The following is a 23801-nucleotide window of genomic DNA, read 5'->3' on the forward strand; positions in this document are numbered from 1 at the left end:
TTATTTATAATAATGAAAAATAACTTTAATTTATAATAAAAAGCCAATCTGATATCGGTTGATATCGGTATCAGGAGTTTCCCTTCATGAGAACTGATGTAGAGCACATAGAGTTATCATTACATTTGTGAAGATTGCAGCAAAATGCAGTTAAAACTTTGTTGCTCTTAAGGACATTAAGCCCCACTAAAACAAGGAGAGCAATGTTAGAGGTCATAATGAACTCACCATCTTCATTGAAATCGCAGACGGGCTAATATTCCACTTACCGTTCTAACTTGCGTTGTCTTAATGAAAGTGCTAAAACATCACACAGCAATGTAATATGAACAAGGCGAGCGATGTTAGAGGTCATAATGAACTCACCATCTTCATTGAAATCGCAGGCGGGCTAATATTCCACCTACCATTCTAACTCATGTTGTCTTAACAAGTGCTGAAACATCACCTAGCAATGTAATATGTAGATAAAAACAGACAAGACTACTACCAAATAATGCATAATAACCAACAACTATGTGACCTTGAAACTATTAATAATCTATTCGCCATTTACAACAACAGTACAGCAAAGCACTCTGGGAAACAGGAAGAGATCCCGCGTTGAGCGCTGAGCGTACTACATCAACCTTGTATATTCTCCATTTGTTTTGCATTTCCCTGGTTTCAGTTTCAAGTTGAGTCTGTACAGTACAGATAAATGAATACATATTATCACTTTCTCTAGTATTTCAAATCGGGGTGGCGCTAAAAAAGTTCTGTCTTTTGGGGGGGCATTACAGAAAATAATTGACAAACACTGCTATAAAAATATATGTGATGTTGGTGATGTCGGTATCGGTTGATATCGGAAAACGAGAAGAAAAAACTAGAAGGAAAAGTAAGCTCAAGGTAGACAACAAACAAATTTATACACAGTGTGGATGACAGGGAAGACCGGAGAGCCCTGGTCATTGCTGTATGCAAACAGACCTGATACTACTTGATTTTATTGAACTGGTTATCAGACGTCCGTGAAGAAAACATTGTTAAAAAAAACAACACGATTACACACATGTTCAGACTGCAGCCTACAACAGACTGCTACTGATCCCCATGTGGGCAGTGCTTTAGGACAACCGGAACCTGTGCATTGTCTTAAGAATGTCTCTGCACAGCTCTGCAGACGTAGGGCCCTAATCCACACTCAGCTGTTGGCTGTTTGCTGGTTGATGCGAAGGAATTATGACCCGTTCGAGTGTTTGGTCTGGGGCTTTGCTTTGATATCATACACTCATATAAGCGGGCTCAGTGTCTTCAACTATGTTTGTTAACCATGGTGACACGGTGACGCTGTGATGCTTCATGCCGGTTGACGCAAGAACATAAATCACAATCCGACCATGTGTGATCGCTTCTGAGTGGTAGGGTTGCTTCGTGGGGGTGGGGCCCCAGTTATAGCTGAGAGGCACACCGCCGCCTCTGGTTCGTCTTTATCCCCTGAGCCTGTGTGACTTTGGTCAATCCCTACCATAACAGACATCTGACAGACAGCAGCTCACTCGTTGTCAGGCTTATCAGGACGTAGCACATGCGTTTGCACAGTGAGGGGACAGCTAAAAGCCACTCAAATACACTCAAACAGATGTTTGACCTCCTCCACTGGTGGTTTCGCTTTGTTTCTGCACTTTTTTTTTTTGTCTAAGGAACAGGACATTAGTGTGCATGAATGAGGGCTGGTGCAGAAAAAAGCAGAAAACTTTCAGACAAGACTCCTGTGTGTGCATGTGCATTTCCCGTGTGCAATTGTGTTTACCGCTTGTTTGCAACTCAGCAGTACCGAAAGCAGGATCATTAAACTCACTATACCCGAAAAGCTACAAGGACGACTGCTTCACTTAAGAGAAATGGAAGAGAAAAATAGGCTTTTTTGACGAAATTGCCACACTGCAACCGCTCAATACAAACCAAAAGAACATTTGTCAAAATAAATGATTTTGAAGTAACATTTGTCCCAATTTCTGCAGTTTTCCGGTGAGGTTCCTGAAAATCGTGTGGATGTAGTGGTGGCTAATCTGACGGTGATAGATGCCGACCAACCGCATTCCCCGAACTGGAACGCCATTTACAGGATCATCAGTGGAGATCCATCTGGCCACTTCACCATTCGCACTGACCCTGTAACCAATGATGGCATGGTGACGGTGGTAAAGGTAAGACAGTAGCCACTTTCACTCTGCAGAGTCAGAGGTCATTATCACATCATTATTCTTTCTGTTATTCCAAATGTCAAGTCACTTGTTATCAACGTATTCAATTGAATAGCAACTCAATGCAGAGTTGAGTAGACACAGACTGGAGTTTTTGCCTTTGGAATGACCCCTCTTGTCCAAAGTGAGGGAGTGGAAGTCTTTCTTAAAAACTCACACATTGACACAGGGGCTAGCAAGACCACTGTAGCAAATAAGGTATTGATTTCACAATTACAAAGGCAGCAGTTTTTATCCACTTATAATGAGCTACCTGCTGTAGAGAACAACAGCGACAGGAATGCTTTGTCATGTTGCTGTGTTCAGCCAACCGGACGAAGGTTGTACTGGCTTGTTTAACACATTTACCATAAAAGCAAACGGGCAGTGTAGTGTGTAGTTGTGTGTTCTGTCTTACAGGCGTGTGTTCATCAAATGTGAAGATTCTGCAGAAATAACTTCTTTACAATGGACAGATTCCAGAAATCTCATCTCACATCAGCCAATAATGCTAAATAAATGATAGCATTTTCTGTGATTCCCCCATCACCTTGAGGAGTGCACGTTGGCATTTTGCTTCTCTTCATTATCTCTAGATGACTACCTTTTATAGTCCATCCCTCACCCTCCCTGATGTAAAATTCAACAGGCAGCCAAATAGCCGCCAGCTTCCATAGGGACCCGGGGGATGTTGTCAGGAAATCATGAAATAAGAGATGGGACACCCCCTGGGAATGACAAGAACTAGACTGCCTCAACAAGTAAACAAAGAGTTTTAGATCAAGAAACGTAACGTGCAATGTTTCACATGAGACTGAATGCGATAGCTAAAATCAAGATATTGTAAAAATCACTTATTTTTACCAGTGTGCTGCTAGCACATACATACACTTGAGATGCCACCGCAACCAGGTATCCACAATTCCCCATGGAGCACAAAGAGTTCTTCTGTAAACAAAGGCTAAGGTCTTAACCAAAACATGTCACATTTACACAGCTCTCAGTGGACACGATGAAAAGACATTCCCATTTCAGCATGCGGGTAATGGTTTTGCCAATAGAAGGACAAATGTGAAAATACTAATGCAACAGAAGCCTCTTGGTTTGGACTGAGTCATTAAGATATGTACGTAAATAGTAGATAATGATCAACATGAAAAATGGGAATAAAAAGGAGGAATGAAGTGAGACAAAGATACATTTTGGAGAGTGTCGTAATGAGCGGGTTAGAAGGTTGCCAACGATAAATTTTTGACAGAGGCAGAATAAATTACTGTGATTTCTGAACCTTAGGGTGTACTGGTATGTAAGCCGCACCCACTAAACTTGGGGAAAAAAAATATATACAGTATACAGCCCGTAACTGTCTGCAATCTGCAAGTAAATGTCCACATGGCAATGGTAATGGTAATGTTTTTATTTCATTTGAACATGCATCAGATTAAAATTGAGTTCATCACATAATCAGTTCACAGTTCCACATGTCCAAAAGGAGTAGGAAGAAGCAAAGCTTATAAAATCCTACCCCTCCATCTGGTACTTTTACAATCAGTAACTGCTACATTTGTTCACTTCCTGCTTTCCTAATAAGTTGGGGTTTTTTTGGCACTTTTTGTAGTCACTGTCAATATAGTGATATGTATAGCACATCATGACTGGTTCAAAACTCTCCATCCTTGTATTTAGCAAACATCAACTGCTTGTATTGTTTCTTGACATGGGACATTTAGTACACAGAAAGATGTTACATTGAACGATTCTTTTAAACAATGCAGAACAGTGCATCTAGCATGGCATACTGTACAAACATCGTACAAAAAGTAGCCTACCAGAAAAGTAATTAATCACAGTCTTTCTACTGCAACTAAAACCACTAAACTCATCTTCTGCACCACAACTGAACAGCTTCATAAATCCTTTGTCACACACTTTGTCAGTCTCCCTCTTTCGTCGTTGCTCTTGGAGTCACTTTTGTCTTGTGGCAAATTAGCCATTTACTCGAGATATCCTCTTCATCACGCAAGTAGTCTTCCGAAACCCGCTGGTGATAGTGGACGGTTGGCAGTCCAAACAAAAGCTGTAGTAATTCTCCACTTGATCAAAACTACTTAAGATGTGTCATGCTGCATAAAACTTCAAAATGTGATATTAGCAGCCACTTCACTCTTTCATGTAAATAGTTCCTGAAACTGCACTCTAAGCCAATCCATCCATTTTTTTCCGCTAATGCGGGTCCGATTCGCAAGGGCAGCAGTCTCACTAGGTTTTCCCAGTCTTCCCAGTCTCCCAGGCCAGCTGTGAGACATAATCCCTCCAGCATGTCCGAGGTCTGCTACAGTCTAAGCATCATAGGAAATGTATTTTTTAGCCATAAAGTTCTAGCTGTATCACTGTACACGCCACAGGCTGGTGTGTAAAGTATAAGACAGTAACGTCTTATACACCGGAAGAGGGGTGTTTTCTGCTTCAATATATGCTTATGTTAACGTGGTTAGGCTATAAATGTACTTATGTGCACCATGGGGTCATACAATATGCGCTTCCATTTACTCGCTGCTAACATACACACAAACATTTAGATGTGTTGTCAACAAAGAGGTCTTATTAGTAATTTAAATATCACACACTCTACTGTATGTCCGCTGAAAGCACTCCATACAGATGCTGTATCTCATTAGCATCACCATCACACCCTGCAGAAAGAAGCCTTGGGGAAGTAATCATCACTCGCCTATTTAAAGATGCACCACTTTACTTACAATCTGCACATTGATCTTATTTTTATGTATTTGCTCACTGCTGGCTTTTCAACCTAAACATGTAGTCTTCATTAGGAAAATACATAACTGTCACTCTTAGCTCATATAGAAGCTGTCTTCCATAGCTCACACAAACACACACACTCACAAAGGGTGTTGACAGGCTGTCTAGTTGATGTGACTACACGGGATGAGTCGGATACTCGTTATAAATGAGTATCCGTTACGGATAATGCATTTTTGCTAGATACAAGTATGAAACGAGTACATCATCATTTTCCTTATTTGTGTTTAAAGAAAATGCTCATTATGTATTCACTCTTGACGCTCCGTGTTTGGCCAGTAAATTACTAAAAGTATTTACTCAAAGTAATCCTCGACTCTCTCCACTCTTCTTCCAGCCGGTTGACTTTGAGATGAACAGAGCCTTCATGCTGACAGTGGTGGTGTCTAACCAGGCCCATTTGGCGAGTGGAATCCAGTCCTCCCTTCAGTCTACAGCAGGGGTAACCATATCTGTGCAGGACGTCAATGAATCCCCTTATTTTCCCACAAACCCGAAACACATCAGATTTGCCGAGGGTGTTCCTGCTGGCACAAGCCTGACGACCTTCTCAGCGTCAGATCCTGACCGACTACAAATGCAGCAGACAATCAGGTATGACATACGCTATATCCAATAACTGGAATTATACAGATGTCATATTTGCTCTTTTCAAATGGATGACTATTACATTGAAAAACATTGCCAGACTGAGCCTTGACGTTCTGCTCGTATCACACCGTTATTAATTAAAATTTGCTAATGCTAGAAGTCCACTGGGCCGGTGCCAGTTCGCGACAAAGATTATGTGATTGGCACGTGGTGGCACGCTGTGACGCACAATTAATGTTCCCTCGACATGTTGCCATGTTATCGTTTTTCGGCGCCACGGCGATCCACTTTGCGCCAATCGCATAATCTTTGGCGCGAACTAGCGCTGGCCTAGTAGACTCCGAGCATCACATCTCCCTCATGCACTGACACCAGCCCAAAAAGCCTAGCTTTTGGTAATTTGGGGTCAGAATTCTACATGAGACTATATTTAAAGTAGCATCCATCACTCTAAAGCACTAAAGGAAGAAAGGTTTATGAGACAGTGGAGAACCCTAAGTAAGGAGGCTCTTAAGGTAAATAGAGTGTAATACCCTCTGGGCTAATTGGAGTTGCGTGTGTTCTTTAGGTTGCACAAAAAGTACATTGCAGGTACACACAAGTCATAGTTCAGCAACTACTGTAGCTGCCTTGCATTGATCTGCAGGGCTCACGTCCCTTATATAGAAACACCAAGGTTATGATCTACTGTATACCTTGCATAGTGCAGTGCAGCAGGTGTATTGGTTAGAACAATTCCATCTCTCAACTTAAACTCACATCCTTACTTTCATTCTGTCATTGTAATTAATTTCACAGCAATTGGAAGATGATGGGATGCTCAAGTCACCAGCTATGTGTGTTTACACAAAGAGAGAGCAAAACACCGCAGTTCATACAACCTAAGTTAGCAAGATCACTTTACCAGCAGAGAGCAATCAGTCACAGCGTTCCTAAAATGGAAGAATGTATTAATTTGAATTCAATTGAGTCGGATCAAATCCAACGTCTCTTTTAACTAATCTCTTTAAGGACATTAATAAGTGGTGTATGCATAAATAGACTCTCCATTATTTGGGCAAAGCTAAGAATATTTGCTCAGGTTTGCATCATCCTAGATATTGTGTTTTATGACACAATACATGTATTTGCATATAACAAAAAGCTGTGTGTGTTTGTTGGGATGTACAAGGTGTCATGACACTTAAAGGTATAGTGTGAGAATGGTTGATGCAGTGAGACAGGAGGGATTCCAGCTGACTCTGGGTCAAGGTTTGAACCTGACAGGTGCTTGTCAAAAGTGGGACAGGCTGACAGCATCCTTTTGGGAATGGGAGGAAGGCAGTGTGGACAGTACTAGGTGGGAGTGCACGTATGGGAGGAGGAAATGAAGGGGAAGCATCATGCATCACCTATCAGACACCCGACCTGTAAGGTCGAGACATGGGACCAGAGACACTGGCATAAATGATTACCCAAACCGCCTTGGCTAAGCTGGAGACATGCATTTTTCATCCTCAGGGTCGGGGGTTTGAAAAATAAATGTCATGCTTCTCCCCGCTGCTTGCTAAGATCACTAACCTGCCAGGCCTAATCATACATCCAGCTGCACACACACAACAGCCAAGTCCCGAATGAGGAAAACCTTCAGGTGGAGGGAAGCTCGGAAAAGCAATGACAATGAGACCAAATAAGGAAAATTAAGTGGATGGCAAATACATTTTTATACTTCCAAATAACACGAACAAGCTAAAGATTGTCGTGCAGGAATACTTTATTGACACTCACCTGTCGTGAGTTTCTTGACATTTGGTGTTTTTGAATAATCACATCCATCTAATGGAGGGAAATGGCAGAAATGACAAAGTGTAGAAGGTTGGGTTTTTTTTAGTTGACTTCAAGACAATGACTTCCGGTTCCAGTTTTCAGTTGTTAACAGGCTGGTTTTTTAACCCGAGTTCAATTCCACCCTTGGCCATCGCTGTGTGGTGTTTGCATGTTCTCCCCGTGCATGCGTGGGTTTTCTCCGGGTACTCCGGTTTCCTCCCACATTCCAAAAACATGCTAGGTTAATTGACTCCAAATTGTCCATAGTTATGAATGTGAGTGTGAATGGTTGTTTGTCTATATGTGCCCTGTGATTGGCTGGGAACCAGTCCAGGGGGTATCCCGCCTCTAGCCCAAAGAGAGCTGGGATAGGCTCCAGCACCCCCCGCAACCCTCGTGTGGAAAAAGCGGTAGAGAATGAATGAATGAAATTTTCTTTGTAAACCAAAACATATGCTAACCAAGGTCCTGCTGTGTAATGTTGTATTTATGTGCTTTCCTGAGTTTTTACATCATTTTTAATTCAAACTAGTTTAATCCCTTCAAGCATGTACTGTATACTTATTTCAATATATAATGACCACCACCTCCAGTGGCGATTGAATACCGAGACTACCCCCTTTGCGTATTTCAACAATAATACATTATATAAATACACAGCAGGAGCATAATGCAGCAAATAATTTATCAGTAAAAAGTTCGACACTATGTCAAACCTCCGCTGGAAAGGCAGACACCGGGCAAAATCCCGAAACATGCAGTTGGGGCTCAAATTGGTTTGTTCCTAATGAGGGTATTACAAGTACTGTAGATCATCCAACCGTGTTGGTACTTCCAGGTTACATCTCATTCAGGCCCTCTCTCGCCTCCCACCAACGGGCTCTTTCCCTTGTCTTACCCATTTATCCCCCCATCCTGCTGTGATGGATTCACAGTGTTCCTGCTGAGAATTTCACAGCCCGCCAGGTAGTGTCCGTGGGCTTTGCTGGCCTGTGTAAAAGCTTCCAGAGTGTGGGAATGTCATCGCTGTGATCCCTTTTGGAAACGTGCTGCTTCACCGAGGATCATTCCCACTGCCTGCTGGGACAATCCCATCTTCTTTGCTGCAGGATAGAGATTATGTTGTCCTGTCCACCCCCACTACTTCCCACCCCGCAATCATCCAAGCTTTCATTCTCTTCCATTTAAGAGGAAATACTTGCTTTATTTGATGTAGCATAAATACACAAGTGGGGCGCACAATGACACGGAGTACACCACAGTTCAATAAACACAACACAAGGTTGAGGTCAAATCCATTTCAATTTGAATGCATTTGAAAGCTGCAAGTGTGTGTCAAATTGAAGCATGGCATTTAGTAAATAAAATACAATTGATGCAGGAACCTTGTTGTGAAAGGCCAATATGTCCAATGTCCTCCACGACATGCCATAGTGAGATTGCAACCAAGAGAGGTGGAAGTTGATGAACTCCATCATTGAGGAAATGCAATGTGGATATGAAGGCACCAGCAGGTATAAAAAAAATGTATGAATACAGAAGTAGAGCAAGATGAGGTGAGGGGCGGCAGGTTGGGAGAGAGATCAGATAGAATTGGAAGTGTGGCATGTGCCAAAAGCAACAAATGAGAAACAGGAACAAGTGAGATCAGAGTAAGATAGGGTTGCAGTTGGGGGAGCGATCCTCTCTTCCTCCCCTTGTTCCTCATCCCAGGGGTCACTCTGTGAGCTCACATTCATGTTTGAAGATCGGTACCTGGATCTTAGCGTCCTGTCTTTGGGAATTTTTGCAAACACCCTAAAGAATGTACAGAGTGTGACTCTAGCAGACAGTTTAACCCTGTGATGATGTGAACCGCATGCAACAAAAGGATACACTGTCGGTTGCTGCAGTGCTTAACAAAAAAGGTAATTGACTTCAATGTCTAGTACATAGGAGTGAAAAATGGAGTGAAATTGACTGTAGACTGCAAGCTCTGAAGCAGAAGTCAATAAAGAATTAAACTCTGAAGGTTAGGGACTTGTGATTTAATATCGGTGTGTAAATGCAGACTATCTAGAAATGCACACACTCAAGAGAAAATGCATAATTGCTTTTAAAGCATGAAAAGTTACACTAATTTCTCCATCAACTTGTGCCTGCGTCTTTAGGTACTCCAAGCTGAACGACCCGGCGGACTGGTTGTCAATCAACAGAACTAACGGTCAGATAGTGACCACGGCAATACTTGACAGGGAGTCTGTTTATGTCAAAAACAACATATATGAAGCCACGTTCCTGGCGACGGATAACGGTAAGAAGTTATTTTCAATAAATATACATACCATTTGTTACTTTAACTTGTATTGTGAGTTTAAATGACCTAATACTGCACAATGAACACCCACCCTCGGGCATCTCTGTGTGGAGTTTGCATGTTCTCCCCGTGGGTTTAACATGCTAGGTTAATTGGCCACTCCAAATTGTCCATAGGTATGAATGTGAGTGTGAATGGTTGTTTGTCTATATGTGCACTGTGATTGGCTGGGGACCAGTCCAGGGTGTACCCCGCCTCTCGCCCGAAGACAGCTGGGATAGGCTCCAGCACCCCCGTGACCCTCGTGAGGAAAAAAAGGGGTAGAAAATGAATGAATGAATGAATGCACAATGAACACAATACATACACAAATTCATATGACCTCATTTGAATCTGCATTAGGTCTGTTTTTGGCCGTGACTGTATATTATATTTTTCGGAAGCAACACCTTCATTTAGATGCTATACTGTTCCTCCTGGTGATCTCACACTCCTTCTTACCCTCACCCATGAACCAGATACAAATTCAGTACAGGCACCAACTCACTTCTGACCCGAAGGAAACTATTCACGGCATTCCTCAGCGGATAACCATGGCCTCAGACGCATATCATTTCTACACTGCAAACTGCCTCAGTGAATGCTTAACATCTCAAGAATCCAAAGAGAACCACCAATCCTACACACAAATAGCAATGAGGGGGATCTTGAAGTGTAGTTGCACCCTTGGGAGTCTGTCTGTGTAGATCAACAACACAATTTATGATGAGGCCTAGCCCTGAAGGTGCCCCAGTGTTTTGAACATGGGAACGCCTCTCACACATGGGTGATGTTTTACTGCGATGGAAATGTATTTGGATTGAGTTAAAACAATGCATGCATTTGGGTAGGCTTTGAGGAATTTGAGGACACTGGGTTATGTGCTGTGCAGACAGGGGAGGAGTTAGCGGAAATCTTGGATTCATGCAGCTGGTCGCACTGTTGATCCTCTCCTCTTCTCTCGCTTATCGTCCGTGCACGCCCGTCTTCTCTCTCCTTCCCTCTCGCGCAATCCATTTGGCATACATATCATTTGTTCTGCCTCAAAGTTCAACCGCAAGCTTAAACGAGCACAAACTCAATCACAGCAAACCAATATGTTTGCCCTTTTCTCAAATGGGAGTACAGTCGCCCCCCCCCCCCCCTCCTTTTTTTTTTAAATTGCTTTATCAGGGACAGGCAGCTGGCTGTTTACCTTAAGTTTTGCTCACTGTCAAACACTAGTTTATATTAAAGCTTATGCGTGTCTGAATGCGTCTCATTTGCAGCACTTATATAAAACATATCAGTCGGTGTGCTTGCAGTGCCTGACAGTAGCAGATGTTATGAAGGGTAACCTGCTGCAAAGAGTCATGCACCTATTGTTTGGGCTTGACAGGAAACTAATTTGCATATAGTTTCATCTTTCCTGATATTTTCCAACATTGTTTCTGGGTAACAACAACACAAAAAAACTCAGTCAGTGACCAGACTGTCGCAAGAGGTGCAGTCCCATGGTTATAGTGCAGAATTTGATTGATGTAAACTTTATTTTCTGTAACGTGACTAGTTTACTATGTGATAACAGACTGTGGCGAGCGTAAAAGATGAGCCGCCAGCACTTCAGGGTTATGTTCATGTTGACTTTGTGGGCGGCGCTGAAGTGCCAGCCGTCATAAGCAGGATTAGGGTAAGATGAGCTCAAATACTGAGTAGTAGTAGGAGGAGACATGGGGAGGTTGTGGCAGCCACATGCCAAATATCAAACAATCACGTAACCTCACACCTTTGACACACATTGCCTTCATTATGCTTTTGTTAATATATGTGACGTGCCAAATGTATTCTATATTTTATATTCACCGTGCCAATGCCGCTGTCACATAAAGCGCTGAATACAAATCCTTTTGAGGAACTTCCACAAACATAATTATTTATTTAGCTGGTTAAAACCCACATAATTCGCCTATCAACCGCAGCAAGCTGCTTCGCCTTGTCCCTCGTACATGGGATTAGCAAAGCAGCAGTATGGGAAATTGTGTGTGTGAAGGTAACATTTTTGTTTTTTACTGCTTTATACACTGCATATTAAGTATGTAGATGGCATATAATAAATGTGAAGGTAGCCACAGGTTGCTTACCATCTTAATATGCTAATTTAATTTAATTACTTGATGAATGTGACTTTTAAAGAAAAAGGTTACCAATTTGTAGGAGGTAGTGTCTTTGTCATTGGAGTGGTGACTATGGAACTTTACTTTTGTGGCCCATTTGTCAGATGTTGGTTTTTCAGCCATTTATTATAGAGCCAAACACTAACATACAATATAAAGTGTGTGCCGCATGTGGAGGGGCCTTTACACAGGCCATTATTGATTTATTATAAGCCAATAGGTATTGGAACATTGTTTTCTTGAGTAGTTTATCTTGCGTCCAATATGAAACTCTTTGTTGACAAATTCGTTGACAAATTCACATTCATTAAAGTAGTACCGTATTTTTCATGAAGAGGTAAAACACGTATCGAGTGTTCCTTTGCTTCTTGGTAGAATTATTTTCAGTGTACATATAGTAAATATAGAGAGTGTAGATATAGTTTTCAGGTATAGGTTCCCAAACTACACGTCAATAAGTGAAATCCGCGATAGTAGCCATCTTTATAACACTCAAACAAGTTCAAACCTTTGTTAGCATTTTAACGAGGTTGGACACACAAAGTTAATAAGTGACTCACGCATATAGTATATCACTCCTCTGACCGTGGCTCTTTGTTGTCCTGGATCTGTAGAGTTTTTGTATCCTCGTTAAAACAAGGCTCCTGTCGACATGGGACTTGTTGCTGAAATGACAATAGGGTGAAATAAGAATAAAAACGGATACATTTTTATTCCAGTTGTGTAAGATGTGAGATTAGAGTACTTTGTGCAATACAATCTAATACAAAATGCATTCTTCAAAAGTGCATTGGCAGGCAGGACGCCTTTATCATCGATATCGGCCATAGTCGGCATAAACACACACACAGGCAAGGACTCATTTGATTGTGTTACAGTCATCGTTATTTTGCATCTTTATGTGAGTGGATGAGCTATGACCTGCGTCTGCATCGACCGTGATGCGTTTCATTTGCCTGCAAGGCTAAACGGGGACTTGGAGAGCACCACTGTCAAAAGTATTTCTGTCAAGGAGAAAAATTCTCCTCCCACTCTCCCAACATTATAATTGCTGGGGAATCTCAAGTCTTCTATTTTTTGTTATTTATTTATATTTTTATGTGGCTATTTGGCTTCATTCCGTCAGCCTTCAACTGCTGAACCCAGTGAAACCCTCCCATTCCCCCTTTTCACAGCACACGTCTTCTCTTGGCATCTTTTTCTCTTGACATGATATGGTTTTCTCTACACGCCCTCCCCCCCCCTTCTTTCTTGCTCCCAGGCTCTCCTGCAGCCAGCGGCACCGGCACACTGCAGATCTATCTGATAGATATTAACGACAACCCCCCAGCACTTACACCCAGGGAGTCTCAGATCTGTGAGCAGATGAACAAGAATGCCAACGGTGTCAATATCACTGCTGCTGACGCCGACATTGACTCCAACGCTGGGCCTTTTGTCTTCGAGCTGCCCACATATCCTTCAAGCATCAAACGCAACTGGACAATTACGCGAATCAGCGGTGAGAGGAAATTACAAAAATATCTCCCATAATAGGCCAATATTCATACCTGTTTTCTTATGAGATTTCAATAAGATGATGAGCCTGAGTTTTGATTCACACTCTCAGAGGAATTTATTAAACATGAATAAGTATTGTTTGAGTATCAATGCAATTTTAGAAACAAAAGTCAATATTATGTAGTTTCATGCCACTGTATGCTACAACCAATCATAAACATATAGTATTCTTAAAATGTCTTGTTTGGGATTTCATAATAATACTACTTCTCCTTTCTCTGCACAGGCAACTATGCCCGCCTGAGTCTGAGATACCAGGTCTATTTGGAGCCGGGCATGTATGAGGTCCCAATAACTGTGTCCGACTCGGGAAATCCGACCTTGTCCAACAGGTCGGTCATCAAAGTGAAAGTGTGTCCATGTGATCAAAATGGAGATTGTACTGCAGTGGGTGCTGTGGCAGCCACCGGCTTGGGAACCGGAGCCATCATCTCTATCCTGATCTGCATCATCATACTGCTCAGTGAGTATCAGCTGGACATAACACACAATACCTTGTGGTTCTTTACCATGCCATTAACGCCACTATACACATTTAATATGAACAATTGATTGGTGAGGATTTGTGCTCCCTAGCTGCCTGGGGATGTCTGATCGTTAGGTGGCATTATTGACTTATGCAACCAATATATGTTTGCCTTACCTATTACCCATTACTTTCCTATATGTTACAGTCACAGTTGTCAAAAGTGGTCTTAGAAAGTAGTCAATGGACATCAGAGATACAGTGAAGAAAATAAGTATTTGAACACCCTGCTATTTTGCTATTTCTCCCACTTAGAAATCATGGAGGGGTCTGAAATTTTCATCGTAGGTGCATGTCCACTGTGAGAGAGATAAACTAAAAAGAAAAATCCAGAAATCACAATGCATGATTTTTTAACAATTTATTTGTGTGATACAGCTGCTAATAAGTATTTGAACACCTGAGAAAATGAATGTTAATATTTGGTACAGTAGCCTTTGTTTGCTATTACAGAGGTCAAACGTTTCCTGTAGTTTTTCACCAGGTTTGCACACACTGCAGGAGGGATCTTGGCCCACTCCTCCACACAGATCTTCTCTAGATCAGTCAGGTTTCTGGGCTGTCGCTGAGAAACACGGAGTTTGAGCTCCCTCCAAAGATTTTCGATTGGGTTCAGGTCTGGAGACTGGCTGGGCCATGCTAGAACCTTGATATGCTTCTTACGGAGCCACTCCTTGGTTTTCCTGGCTGTGTGCTTCGGGTCGTTGTCGTGTTGGAAGACCCAGCCACGACCCATCTTCAATGCTCTGACAGAGGGAAGGAGGTTGTTCCCCAAAATCTCACAATACACGGCCCCAGTCATCCTCTCTTTAATGCAGTGCACTCGTCCTGTCCCATGTGCAGAAAAACACCCCCAAAGCATGATGCTACCACCCCCATGCTTCACAGTAGGGATGGTGTTCTTCGGATTGTACTCTTCATTCTTCTTCCTCCAAACACGCTTATTGGAATTATGACCAAAAAGTTCTATTTTGGTCTCATCTGACCATAAAACTTTCTCCCATGACTCCTCTGTATCATCCAAATGGTCATATGCAAACTTAAGACGGGCCTTGACATGTGCTGGTTTAAGCAGGGGAACCTTTCGTGCCATGCATGATTTCACATCATGACGTCTTAGTGTATTACCTACAGTAACCTTGGAAACGGTGGTCCCAGCTCTTTTCAGGTCATTGACCAAGTCCTGTCGTGTAGTTCTGGGCTGATTCCTCACCTTTCTTAGAATCATTGAGACCCCACGAGGTGATATCTTGCATGGGGCTCCACTCCGATTGAGATTGACCGTCATGTTTAGCTTCTTCCATTTTCTAATGATAGCTCCAACAGTGGACCTTTTTTCACCAAGCTGCTTGGTAATTGCTCCGTAGCCCTTTCCAGCCTTGTGGAGGTGTACAATTTTGTCTCTGGTGTCTTTGGACAGCTCTTTGGTCTTCGCCATGTTACAAGTTAAAGTCTTACTGATTGTATGGGGTGGACAGGTGTCTTTATGCAGCTAACGACCTCAAACAGGTGCATCTGATTCAGGATGATACATGGAGTGCAGGTGGACTTCTAATGGGCAGACTAACAGGTCTTTCAGGGTCAGAATTCTAGATGATACACAGGTGTTCAAATACTTATTTGCAGCTGTATCACACAAATAAATTGTTAAAAAATCATGCATTGTGATTTCTGGATTTTTCTTTTTAGTTTATCTCTCTCACAGTGGACATGCACCTACGATGAAAATTTCAGACCCCTCCATGATTTCTAAGTGGGAGAAATAGCAAAATAGCAGGGTGTTCAAATACTTATTTTCTTCACTGTATGTGCATCATTTTGCATGTAGAAGTACCGAAGCTTATCTCTTGAGTGGTACCCTTTTCAGTACTGCTTGTATCTATACTGCAATACTGCAGCATTCTTTGGAAGATAAAACTATACTGCAGAATAATAAGAAAGCCCAACTTTCATAGTACTTCCATACAGTCATTCATTCATTTTCTACGGCTTATCCTCGCGGGGGTGCTGGAGCCTAACCCAGCTGTCTTCAGGCAAGAGGCAGGGTACACCCTGGACTGGTGGACAGTCAATCACAGGGTGCATATAGACAAACAACCATTCACACTCACATTCATACCTATGGACAATTTGGAGTGGCCAATTAACCTAGCATGTTTTTGGAATGTGGGAGTAAACCGGAATACCCGGAGAAAACCCACGCATGCACAGGGAGAACATGCAAACTCCACAGAGAGATGGCCGAGGGTGGAATCGAACTCGGTCTAGCTGTGTGGCCTACGCGCTAACTACTTCCTAACCTTGTTGATTACTTTTTCTTCTATGTTAGAGCAAGAATGTTGTAGGTCTTATCGGCTAAAGCCAGTAAACTCAACAGTTTTCTAGTTGTAGTCATTAAAGTCATATGAGGCAAAGTCTAAATATCAAGAACTGAAAAGAAGAGCAAAGCAAGCACATGACCACAACAAAATAAGACATCTTATTGTGTTTCATACAGCTTTGAAATTCGTCCCATTTATGTTTGAGTGTCTTTGCAGGCATGGTTCTGCTGTTTGTGGTGTGGATCAAGCGCAGAGAGAAGGAGAGGCACACCAAACAGCTGCTCATTGACCCGGAGGATGATGTCAGAGACAACATCCTGAAATACGATGAAGAAGGTGGGGGCGAAGAGGACCAGGTGAGATCCCAGGAGAAGAAACTCACACACATGATCTCTAATTTGACCTCTTGTACCCCTGATTACATCTGTGCCACCCTCTCTGGACTTGTAGGACTACGACCTGAGTCAGCTGCAGCAGCCTGACTCTTTGGAGCACATCATAAGCAAGCCTCCCGGTGTCCGCAGAGTGGATGAACGGCCCATCATCCCTGAATCCCAGTACCCGATCAGACCTGTGGTGCCCCACCCTGGAGACATCGGGGACTTTATCCATGAGGTGAACACACACTTGGACATAAGTGACCTGTGTACATGATTATATTTTGATTGTTTCTCCTTCAGTAGGCTGGCCTTTCAGTTGTCATTGGTCCCGACATTTAATACATGTGCCCACAGAAAGGACATTCATTTTATTTTACATCCGTATGTCGCTCTAATAGCACAGACTTTACATTTTCACGCGTGCAAACACAAACACACACACACCTAAAATGTCGGCACTCTGATGTGAGAAAATGCTGATTGACAGACTTCTGACAGCATGTTCACACTTGAGAGGTGTTGGCAGCTGTTCAGCTTTGATCCATCCAACCTTGTCTCTCATTCACACACACACACACACATACACACACCTGATCCCGTTCCAGCAGCCTAGTAAACACAAACACAACAAATACGCAGCATTCCTGCCACCCGCTTAGTCCCCAGGGATGGAGGCAGTTTCGATTTTTACATTTCTATCCATCGCCTCGTCGTGTATTGAAGGGAAGTGGATGGAGACCTCGTCATCTGACCAACTTTTTTTTGTCAATGGTCCTCCTTTGTCATACATAACTTATGTCAATCCAATTAATCAGGTCGAGACATCTTCAGATATGAACAAAAAATACATAACATAGAGAATAATTGTAGATTTACATGCAAAATACATACATGTCCTTCCCCTTCTACTCAATTCCACATGTCCAAAAGGAGTAGGAAGAAGCAAAGCTTTTTAAATCCTACCCCTCCATCTGGTACTTTTACAATCAGTAACTGTTACATTTGTTCACTTCCTGCTTTCCTAATATAGTTTAATTTTTTTTTATTAACTTATATTTTTTTTAACTGTTAAATCTGTTACATTCATTTCCTGCTTTTACAATCAATAACTGTTACATTTGTTCACTTCCTGCTTTCCTAATATAGTTTAAGTTTTTTTTGTTTGTTTTTTAACTTACATTTTTTTAAACTGTTACATCTGTTACATTCACTTCCTGCTTTTACAATCAGTAACTGTTACATTTGTTCACTTCCTGTTTTCCTAATATAGTTTAAGGTTTTTTGTTGTTTTTTTTAAATTGTATTTTTGTCACGTACCGAAGTACGAGGTGATATGACCATCCAGTGACATAATGTGTACCATAGTAAGTGTCAATATAGTGATATATATAGCACATCATGACTGGTTCAAGACTCTTCATCCTTGTATTTAGCAAACATCAACTGCTTGTATTGTTTCTTGAATTGGCTCATCGTTGTGCATTGTTTGAGGTCCTTACTCAATCCATTCCATAGTTTGATTCCACATACTGAAATGCTATGGCTTTTTAACGTAGATAGAGGTTTCATTTCCAGTGGAACATTTCCATAAAACATACTCAAACCAAGGGTGAACTGTTTATCAAATGATGTGGTTAAGCTGTAAACTGGCCGCTCATATTCTACCTGTGTTTAGGGTCTCCGAGCAGCTGACAACGACCCCACAGCACCACCTTATGACTCTCTGCTGGTCTTTGACTATGAAGGCAGTGGCTCCACCGCTGGCTCGGTCAGTTCTCTCAACTCTTCCAGCACCGGAGAGCATGACTATGACTACCTCAACGACTGGGGACCCCGCTTCAAGAAGCTGGCAGACATGTACGGAGGTGGGGAGGAGGATTAAATCTCACATAAACACACACACTCACGCACATTGTCCTGTCAGCTGGCCTGCCATGCTAATGTCCAACCAACACCAGGGGTTGCAACAAGTTCACACTGACCAACCAACAATCCAACTACCTGCTCCAGAGGCCCGACGCCATCTGACTCAAACGGAAGCTCTGAATTAGTATTTTCAAAATGTCATTGCATGTTTCAAGCCTGATGCTGGGTTCAGTTGCTTCTGTCCTTTTTCTTGTGACTTTGTTTTGTGTTTTTTTTTTTTTTGTCTTCACCCCACAACAAGTTTTTCCTTATTCCGGAAGGTTTTCACCTCCCTCTAGCTGTCAGCCCCTGTCTGCCTCTGCGCAGAAGCTTTAGGTTTGAGCATCTTTATCTAGGGGGGTAACAAAAAGGAACAAGAACCCAGATATGACAGTCCCTCCTGTGCAGAGGGCCCTTGTTTATTCTCTCTTGAACTTGAATTACTTGGAATAGAAGCACTGTTGTTTTAAAAAAAAAAAAAAGTGCCTTCAGTGGTGCATATTTTAACAGACTCCCTCTAACTCAGGATTAGTTGCCATTTTCTGAGCGTATGCGCCTTCATTTGATCCCTGACCCTAACCCTTTAACTCAGACCTTTTCCATCGTGCTGCAGGGCCGTGGTTTAGCTGCGGGAGGTTGCAGTGTTGCTTTCAGCTTTGACCATCTAAACGAGGGTGTGTTATGTAGACATGCTTTTCAATGGCCTACAGGGAAAAAATCAATAAATGTGCATTTTAGGATGGCAGTCGAGTTAAATGTGATTGCATAAATCACAAAAAAAAAAAAAATAGAGATGGGACTGTCATGGAGAAGTGGCTTTGTTTTTTTGTGTCTTCACTAGCAGCTGTGTTTGTTTTGAAGTCGAGTGTTCGCACTTGTGGCAAGAGGCATGTTTGCCATCTCTTTGCCTTTAAAGTCATTTAAGGTTTGCACGTTCATCCACATCCCCGAAGGGTGTGCCCATTTTACAAGTTTACTTGTTATAATATAATTTTTTTTTTTTTTTGCAAATTCACCTGGAGCAGTGGTTTTTAACTGGTTCGGCTGCAGGACCCAACATCCCCCTTTAATGACATTTGTAATGGTTACGTAGCTGCCTAGAGGACGCTAACTTTTGAAAGTTTTGCAAGAATTATATCCCACCCTTTTTCAAAGCGCTGGCGGTGTCATTTTGACACTAACACCGTGTGCCAGCACAAAACAAGTTTCATGATCATTTCAGGAGCAATATGTTTTTTTTTTTTTATCCACAAATTCAAAATTTATCGGAACAAGAAGTTTTTGAGTACATAGGAGAATTGAATCAGAGCATTTTCACAACTAAAACACGTGTAGTTGCTCTGATTCAGAACATAAAAATAATAATTTAATAATAATAATTTCTGGGGCGGCACGGCGGTCGAGTGGTTAGCGCGCAGACCTCACAGCTAGGAGACTAGGGTTCAATTCCACCCTCGGCCATCTCTGTGTGGAGTTTGCATGTTCTCTCCGGGTACTCCGGGTTTCCTCCTACATTCCAAAAAACATGCTAGGTTAATTAGTAACTCCAAATTGTCCATATATCCATATGAATGTGAGTGTGAATGGTTGTTTGTCTATATGTGCCCTGTGATTGGCTGGCGACCAGTCCAGGGTGTACCCCGCCTCTTGCCTAAAGACAGCTGGGATAGGCTCCAGCACCCCCCGTGACCCCCGTGCTAAGAGACCAGGGTAGAAATTGAATGAATAAAATTTCTTTTGCAGACCACCCCTGTGCCTGAGCCAACAGGTCGAACCTGGTAGTCTGCACTGTGGGTGAAATTCCCCCTTTCTCCGTTGCATGTCCTTCCCCTTCCACTCAAGCTTAACCAAGTTCCCCATAATCATGGCGAGCACCATTTTGAGGTGCATTCACGGACATTGGGTGATTACATAATTTTTTTTGACCCACTGAAAACTGCTCTGACCCACCAGTTAAGAATCACTGACCTAAAGTGATTGTTATACCAATAAATCCCTTGCTCTTTATGTCACTGAAAAATATATATATACAAAAATATGAACGCAACACTTGTTTTGTTCTGTTATTCTTCATAATGATTCACAAAATGAATCCACTAATTGCAAGTCTAGACTTGGAAAGTCAGTTCACAGCGCCACACGTACTGTAGAGGTGCGCCTTGGTGCGCCTGACTGACTGGCAAACAAAATCCCAAAGACATTCCCCTGTGGACAGGGCCTTAGATCTTTGAGTTTGGCTCATGACAAAAATTGGGAGTGTTGCACTTATATTTTTGTTGAGTTTATATTGTTCTTATTTTTTTTGCTTCTGGGTTGCTGTTTCTTGACAATATTTAAATATAAAAATGTTGGTGCTTACAGAGATTGAGGGATTTGAGCCTCAGCCAGGGATTTCTCAGCCCTTCAATCTGTCTCTCGTCAGGCGCACTTGAACATTCATCTGAAATGTTCCCCTGGAAATTTTGGCTGCAAGTTCAAGAGTTTTTACTCGAGAAGTTAGTGCAAGGAAAAGTTTGTTCTGAAGTTATGACACGTTATATATCAAAGTCGATTTGTCCAAGTGGCGCTTTAACAGATTATCTCAAAGACGAAGTTTTGTCGAGGCTTAATAAAAAAGCAACTCTGCTTATGGACTCGTGTCATCATACTTCAGAGCGTACACCCATCTTTAACTCGAATAAAGACTTCTAAATGTTTGTATAAATTATTCAAACTTATCTAGAAATAAGTGGAAAATATTTCCCTGTGGTCGTCAGCTTGGAAAACTGTACTAATCATCTGTTTGTGATAAGAAACATAATACAGTAAACCTCGGATATATCGGAAATTCGCTCACAACGGACAGATAAAAAAGAACCAATTTTTCTGTAATGCATTTCCAATAAAAATTCATTGCATATATCGGATTTTTTATAACGGATTTCGCCTATTTCGGACAAAATCTCCAGTCCCGTTCCAATGCATTTCCATTAAATTTCCCTCGCATATATCGGATGGCCGCATCGTGGCACTCCGATTCGCCAAATCGTGACAGGCCGCTATACGACGTCATTTGCAGCGTTTGCAGCGTTGCCTGCGCGTCCAGGTACATTGGAAACATAGTCAAGGAAGTGCCTTTTTATAACGGATAAAATCCGATTTACGCATATACCGGATATAAATCCGATATATGCGTAAAACGGACATTTTCCGGTATACGCATATAAGGGATTTCGCTTATATCGGACAAAACCAGTGGGAACAATTGAATCCGATATATCCGAGGTTTTCCTCCCAATGCAAATGTCAAAGACTTTTAAAGAGTAAATCTGTCTGAGATTGGAATATCATGTTCTAAACAATGAGGTTAACAGGGTCGGAATCGAACGATTCAGAGACAAAACGCGTGCAAAATTGCACCTTTTATAGTGCAGAAAAAACCGACAGCCGTGATTTTCCCAACCGCTGTCAGCTTAAAGGGCAATCAGAGTCAAGGCAAGGAGGGACGTTTGCTATACCGGATTAGCTCTTATCTCTCCGGTTGCTCCTCCACCTCCTGAATATCCTCACAAAATAAACACAGCTGTTACGCTCGCTATCTGTGATTTGTGTCTGACACATAAATGTTGTATATACAGGAGCTTTTTTTTTTTTATATATGTTTGTCAACATGAATCACTTGGGACTGAGTGATTTTTTTTTTTTTTTCTCTCACTCACATCGACGGGGTCGATTTCACCACTAAAAAAAAAGCCATGGTGAAGAGAACTTTTGAGCACGCTCACACAGCCATAAGTTGTGTCGCCGTTCCACTTGGGTTTCTTCAGAGCAAAGAGTCAAGGCTCCGACCTTTGAAATTTGCTTGTACAGTCCAACAGAGACACACACACACATACACACACACACTCCTCTTGGCCTTACTGTACATATATACCAGTTCTATTCCAGCGTTTCAAATTGACTGCAAAGGCCAAAGGGCCCCATCGTAAGACGTAGTGTGACTTGCCAGAGGACAAAGTGTCTCCGAGCAGACAAACACGACCACATTTGAATCTGACAGCGCTGTTATCATGTTGCTTGTTGACAAATTCTCTTAGCCGTATTATTGGTGAAGTTATACAAGAGATAGCAAACGACTGAAGAACGATTGCTCTCCTTAGTACTTCCTATTTCTGTGTGGACGATTTGTGACCATGGACACACGTGACTCGTTTGCAGGAATTATGGCTGCCACCACAATAAAGTTCTTCGGAGATCTCTTTGCTCAAGTACAAGTGTACATACTGTAGTATTTGCTCGCTAAACAGACCAAGTTTAATGTACGACTTGAGCTTTTTTGCATGTCTTTTTTTTTTTTATAATTGCCAGATGAATTCTATTACAGTAACCATCCAAAATGTGACAACGTCTGGCAACCGGCATGATGAAATCCTGGCATTACCATATCCACGGTTTGAGATGAAAAAGTTATAATGTTGTAATAATAACATGCACAGGTATCTAAAGTCTAAGAAAAATAGCTTTTTGTAAATTGTCGACAGCACAAGCATTTTGTATTGGTGTTTGTACCCATTTTGTAAAAAAAAAAAAAAAAAAAAGAAGAAAAAAAAATGGAAAAGAGAGATAATGTTGTTTCAAGCGTGTGTTTATAGTGCAACCTTGGGTTCCAAATACCGTACAGTACCTGCGTACCCGCGCAGTATGCAGATAAGCATTGTAAAATAGATACTGAAGTGGAGAATCATTTTCAGGACTGTGTGTTATAAATAAAGAACTCCCCTGCTTATAAGAACTCTGCCTCGTCTTTGTATCTGTAGTTCCTCTCTCAAAGTGTTGTTAAAATGTTAAAGGGGACATATTATGGAAAACAGACTTTTTTTAATTGCTTGTATAAACATAGTTGGGTCTCTGGAGTGTCTGCTCAACCGTCAAGTGTGTAATTACACAACCAAATTATTCAGTGACATGCAGCGAGGTTCATGGCACCTCTTTTTTTTTTTATACATTTCATACATTTTGCTTTTTAAGAGGATGAGAAGAAATGTCAAATGAATCACTTCAGTTAAAAATGTTTTCAAATACTTTATAATTCCATTTATTTATTTTTCAGGACCTGATGAATACTTGTGTGTTTACCTTTTACTTGTATATGAAGTACTGATTTTTTTTTTTTTTTTTTTGCTGAGTTTAGGTA

At 41.7% G+C, this 23801-nt stretch overlaps 1 protein-coding gene across 1 annotated transcript in view; it reads left to right on the forward strand.

The window, feature by feature from the left end:
* LOC131104687 (cadherin-4-like) overlaps positions 1–23684 on the forward strand; it is a 215436-nt gene extending 191752 nt beyond the window's left edge. The window contains exons 10-17 of the mRNA XM_058052161.2: positions 2007–2192; positions 5389–5645; positions 9599–9741; positions 13198–13437; positions 13723–13959; positions 16560–16699; positions 16794–16958; positions 18399–23684. Of these exons, the coding sequence (XP_057908144.2) occupies positions 2007–2192; positions 5389–5645; positions 9599–9741; positions 13198–13437; positions 13723–13959; positions 16560–16699; positions 16794–16958; positions 18399–18605 (1575 nt within the window). The 3' untranslated portion in view covers positions 18606–23684. The remainder of the gene's footprint in view (positions 1–2006; positions 2193–5388; positions 5646–9598; positions 9742–13197; positions 13438–13722; positions 13960–16559; positions 16700–16793; positions 16959–18398) is intronic.
* The last annotated feature ends 117 nt before the right edge of the window (positions 23685–23801 follow it).

This window comes from Doryrhamphus excisus, linkage group LG15 (genome assembly GCF_037039965.1).
Source record: "Doryrhamphus excisus strain RoL-2023G ecotype Guam linkage group LG15, RoL_Dexc_Guam_v1.1, whole genome shotgun sequence".
NCBI lineage: Eukaryota > Metazoa > Chordata > Actinopteri > Syngnathiformes > Syngnathidae > Doryrhamphus > Doryrhamphus excisus.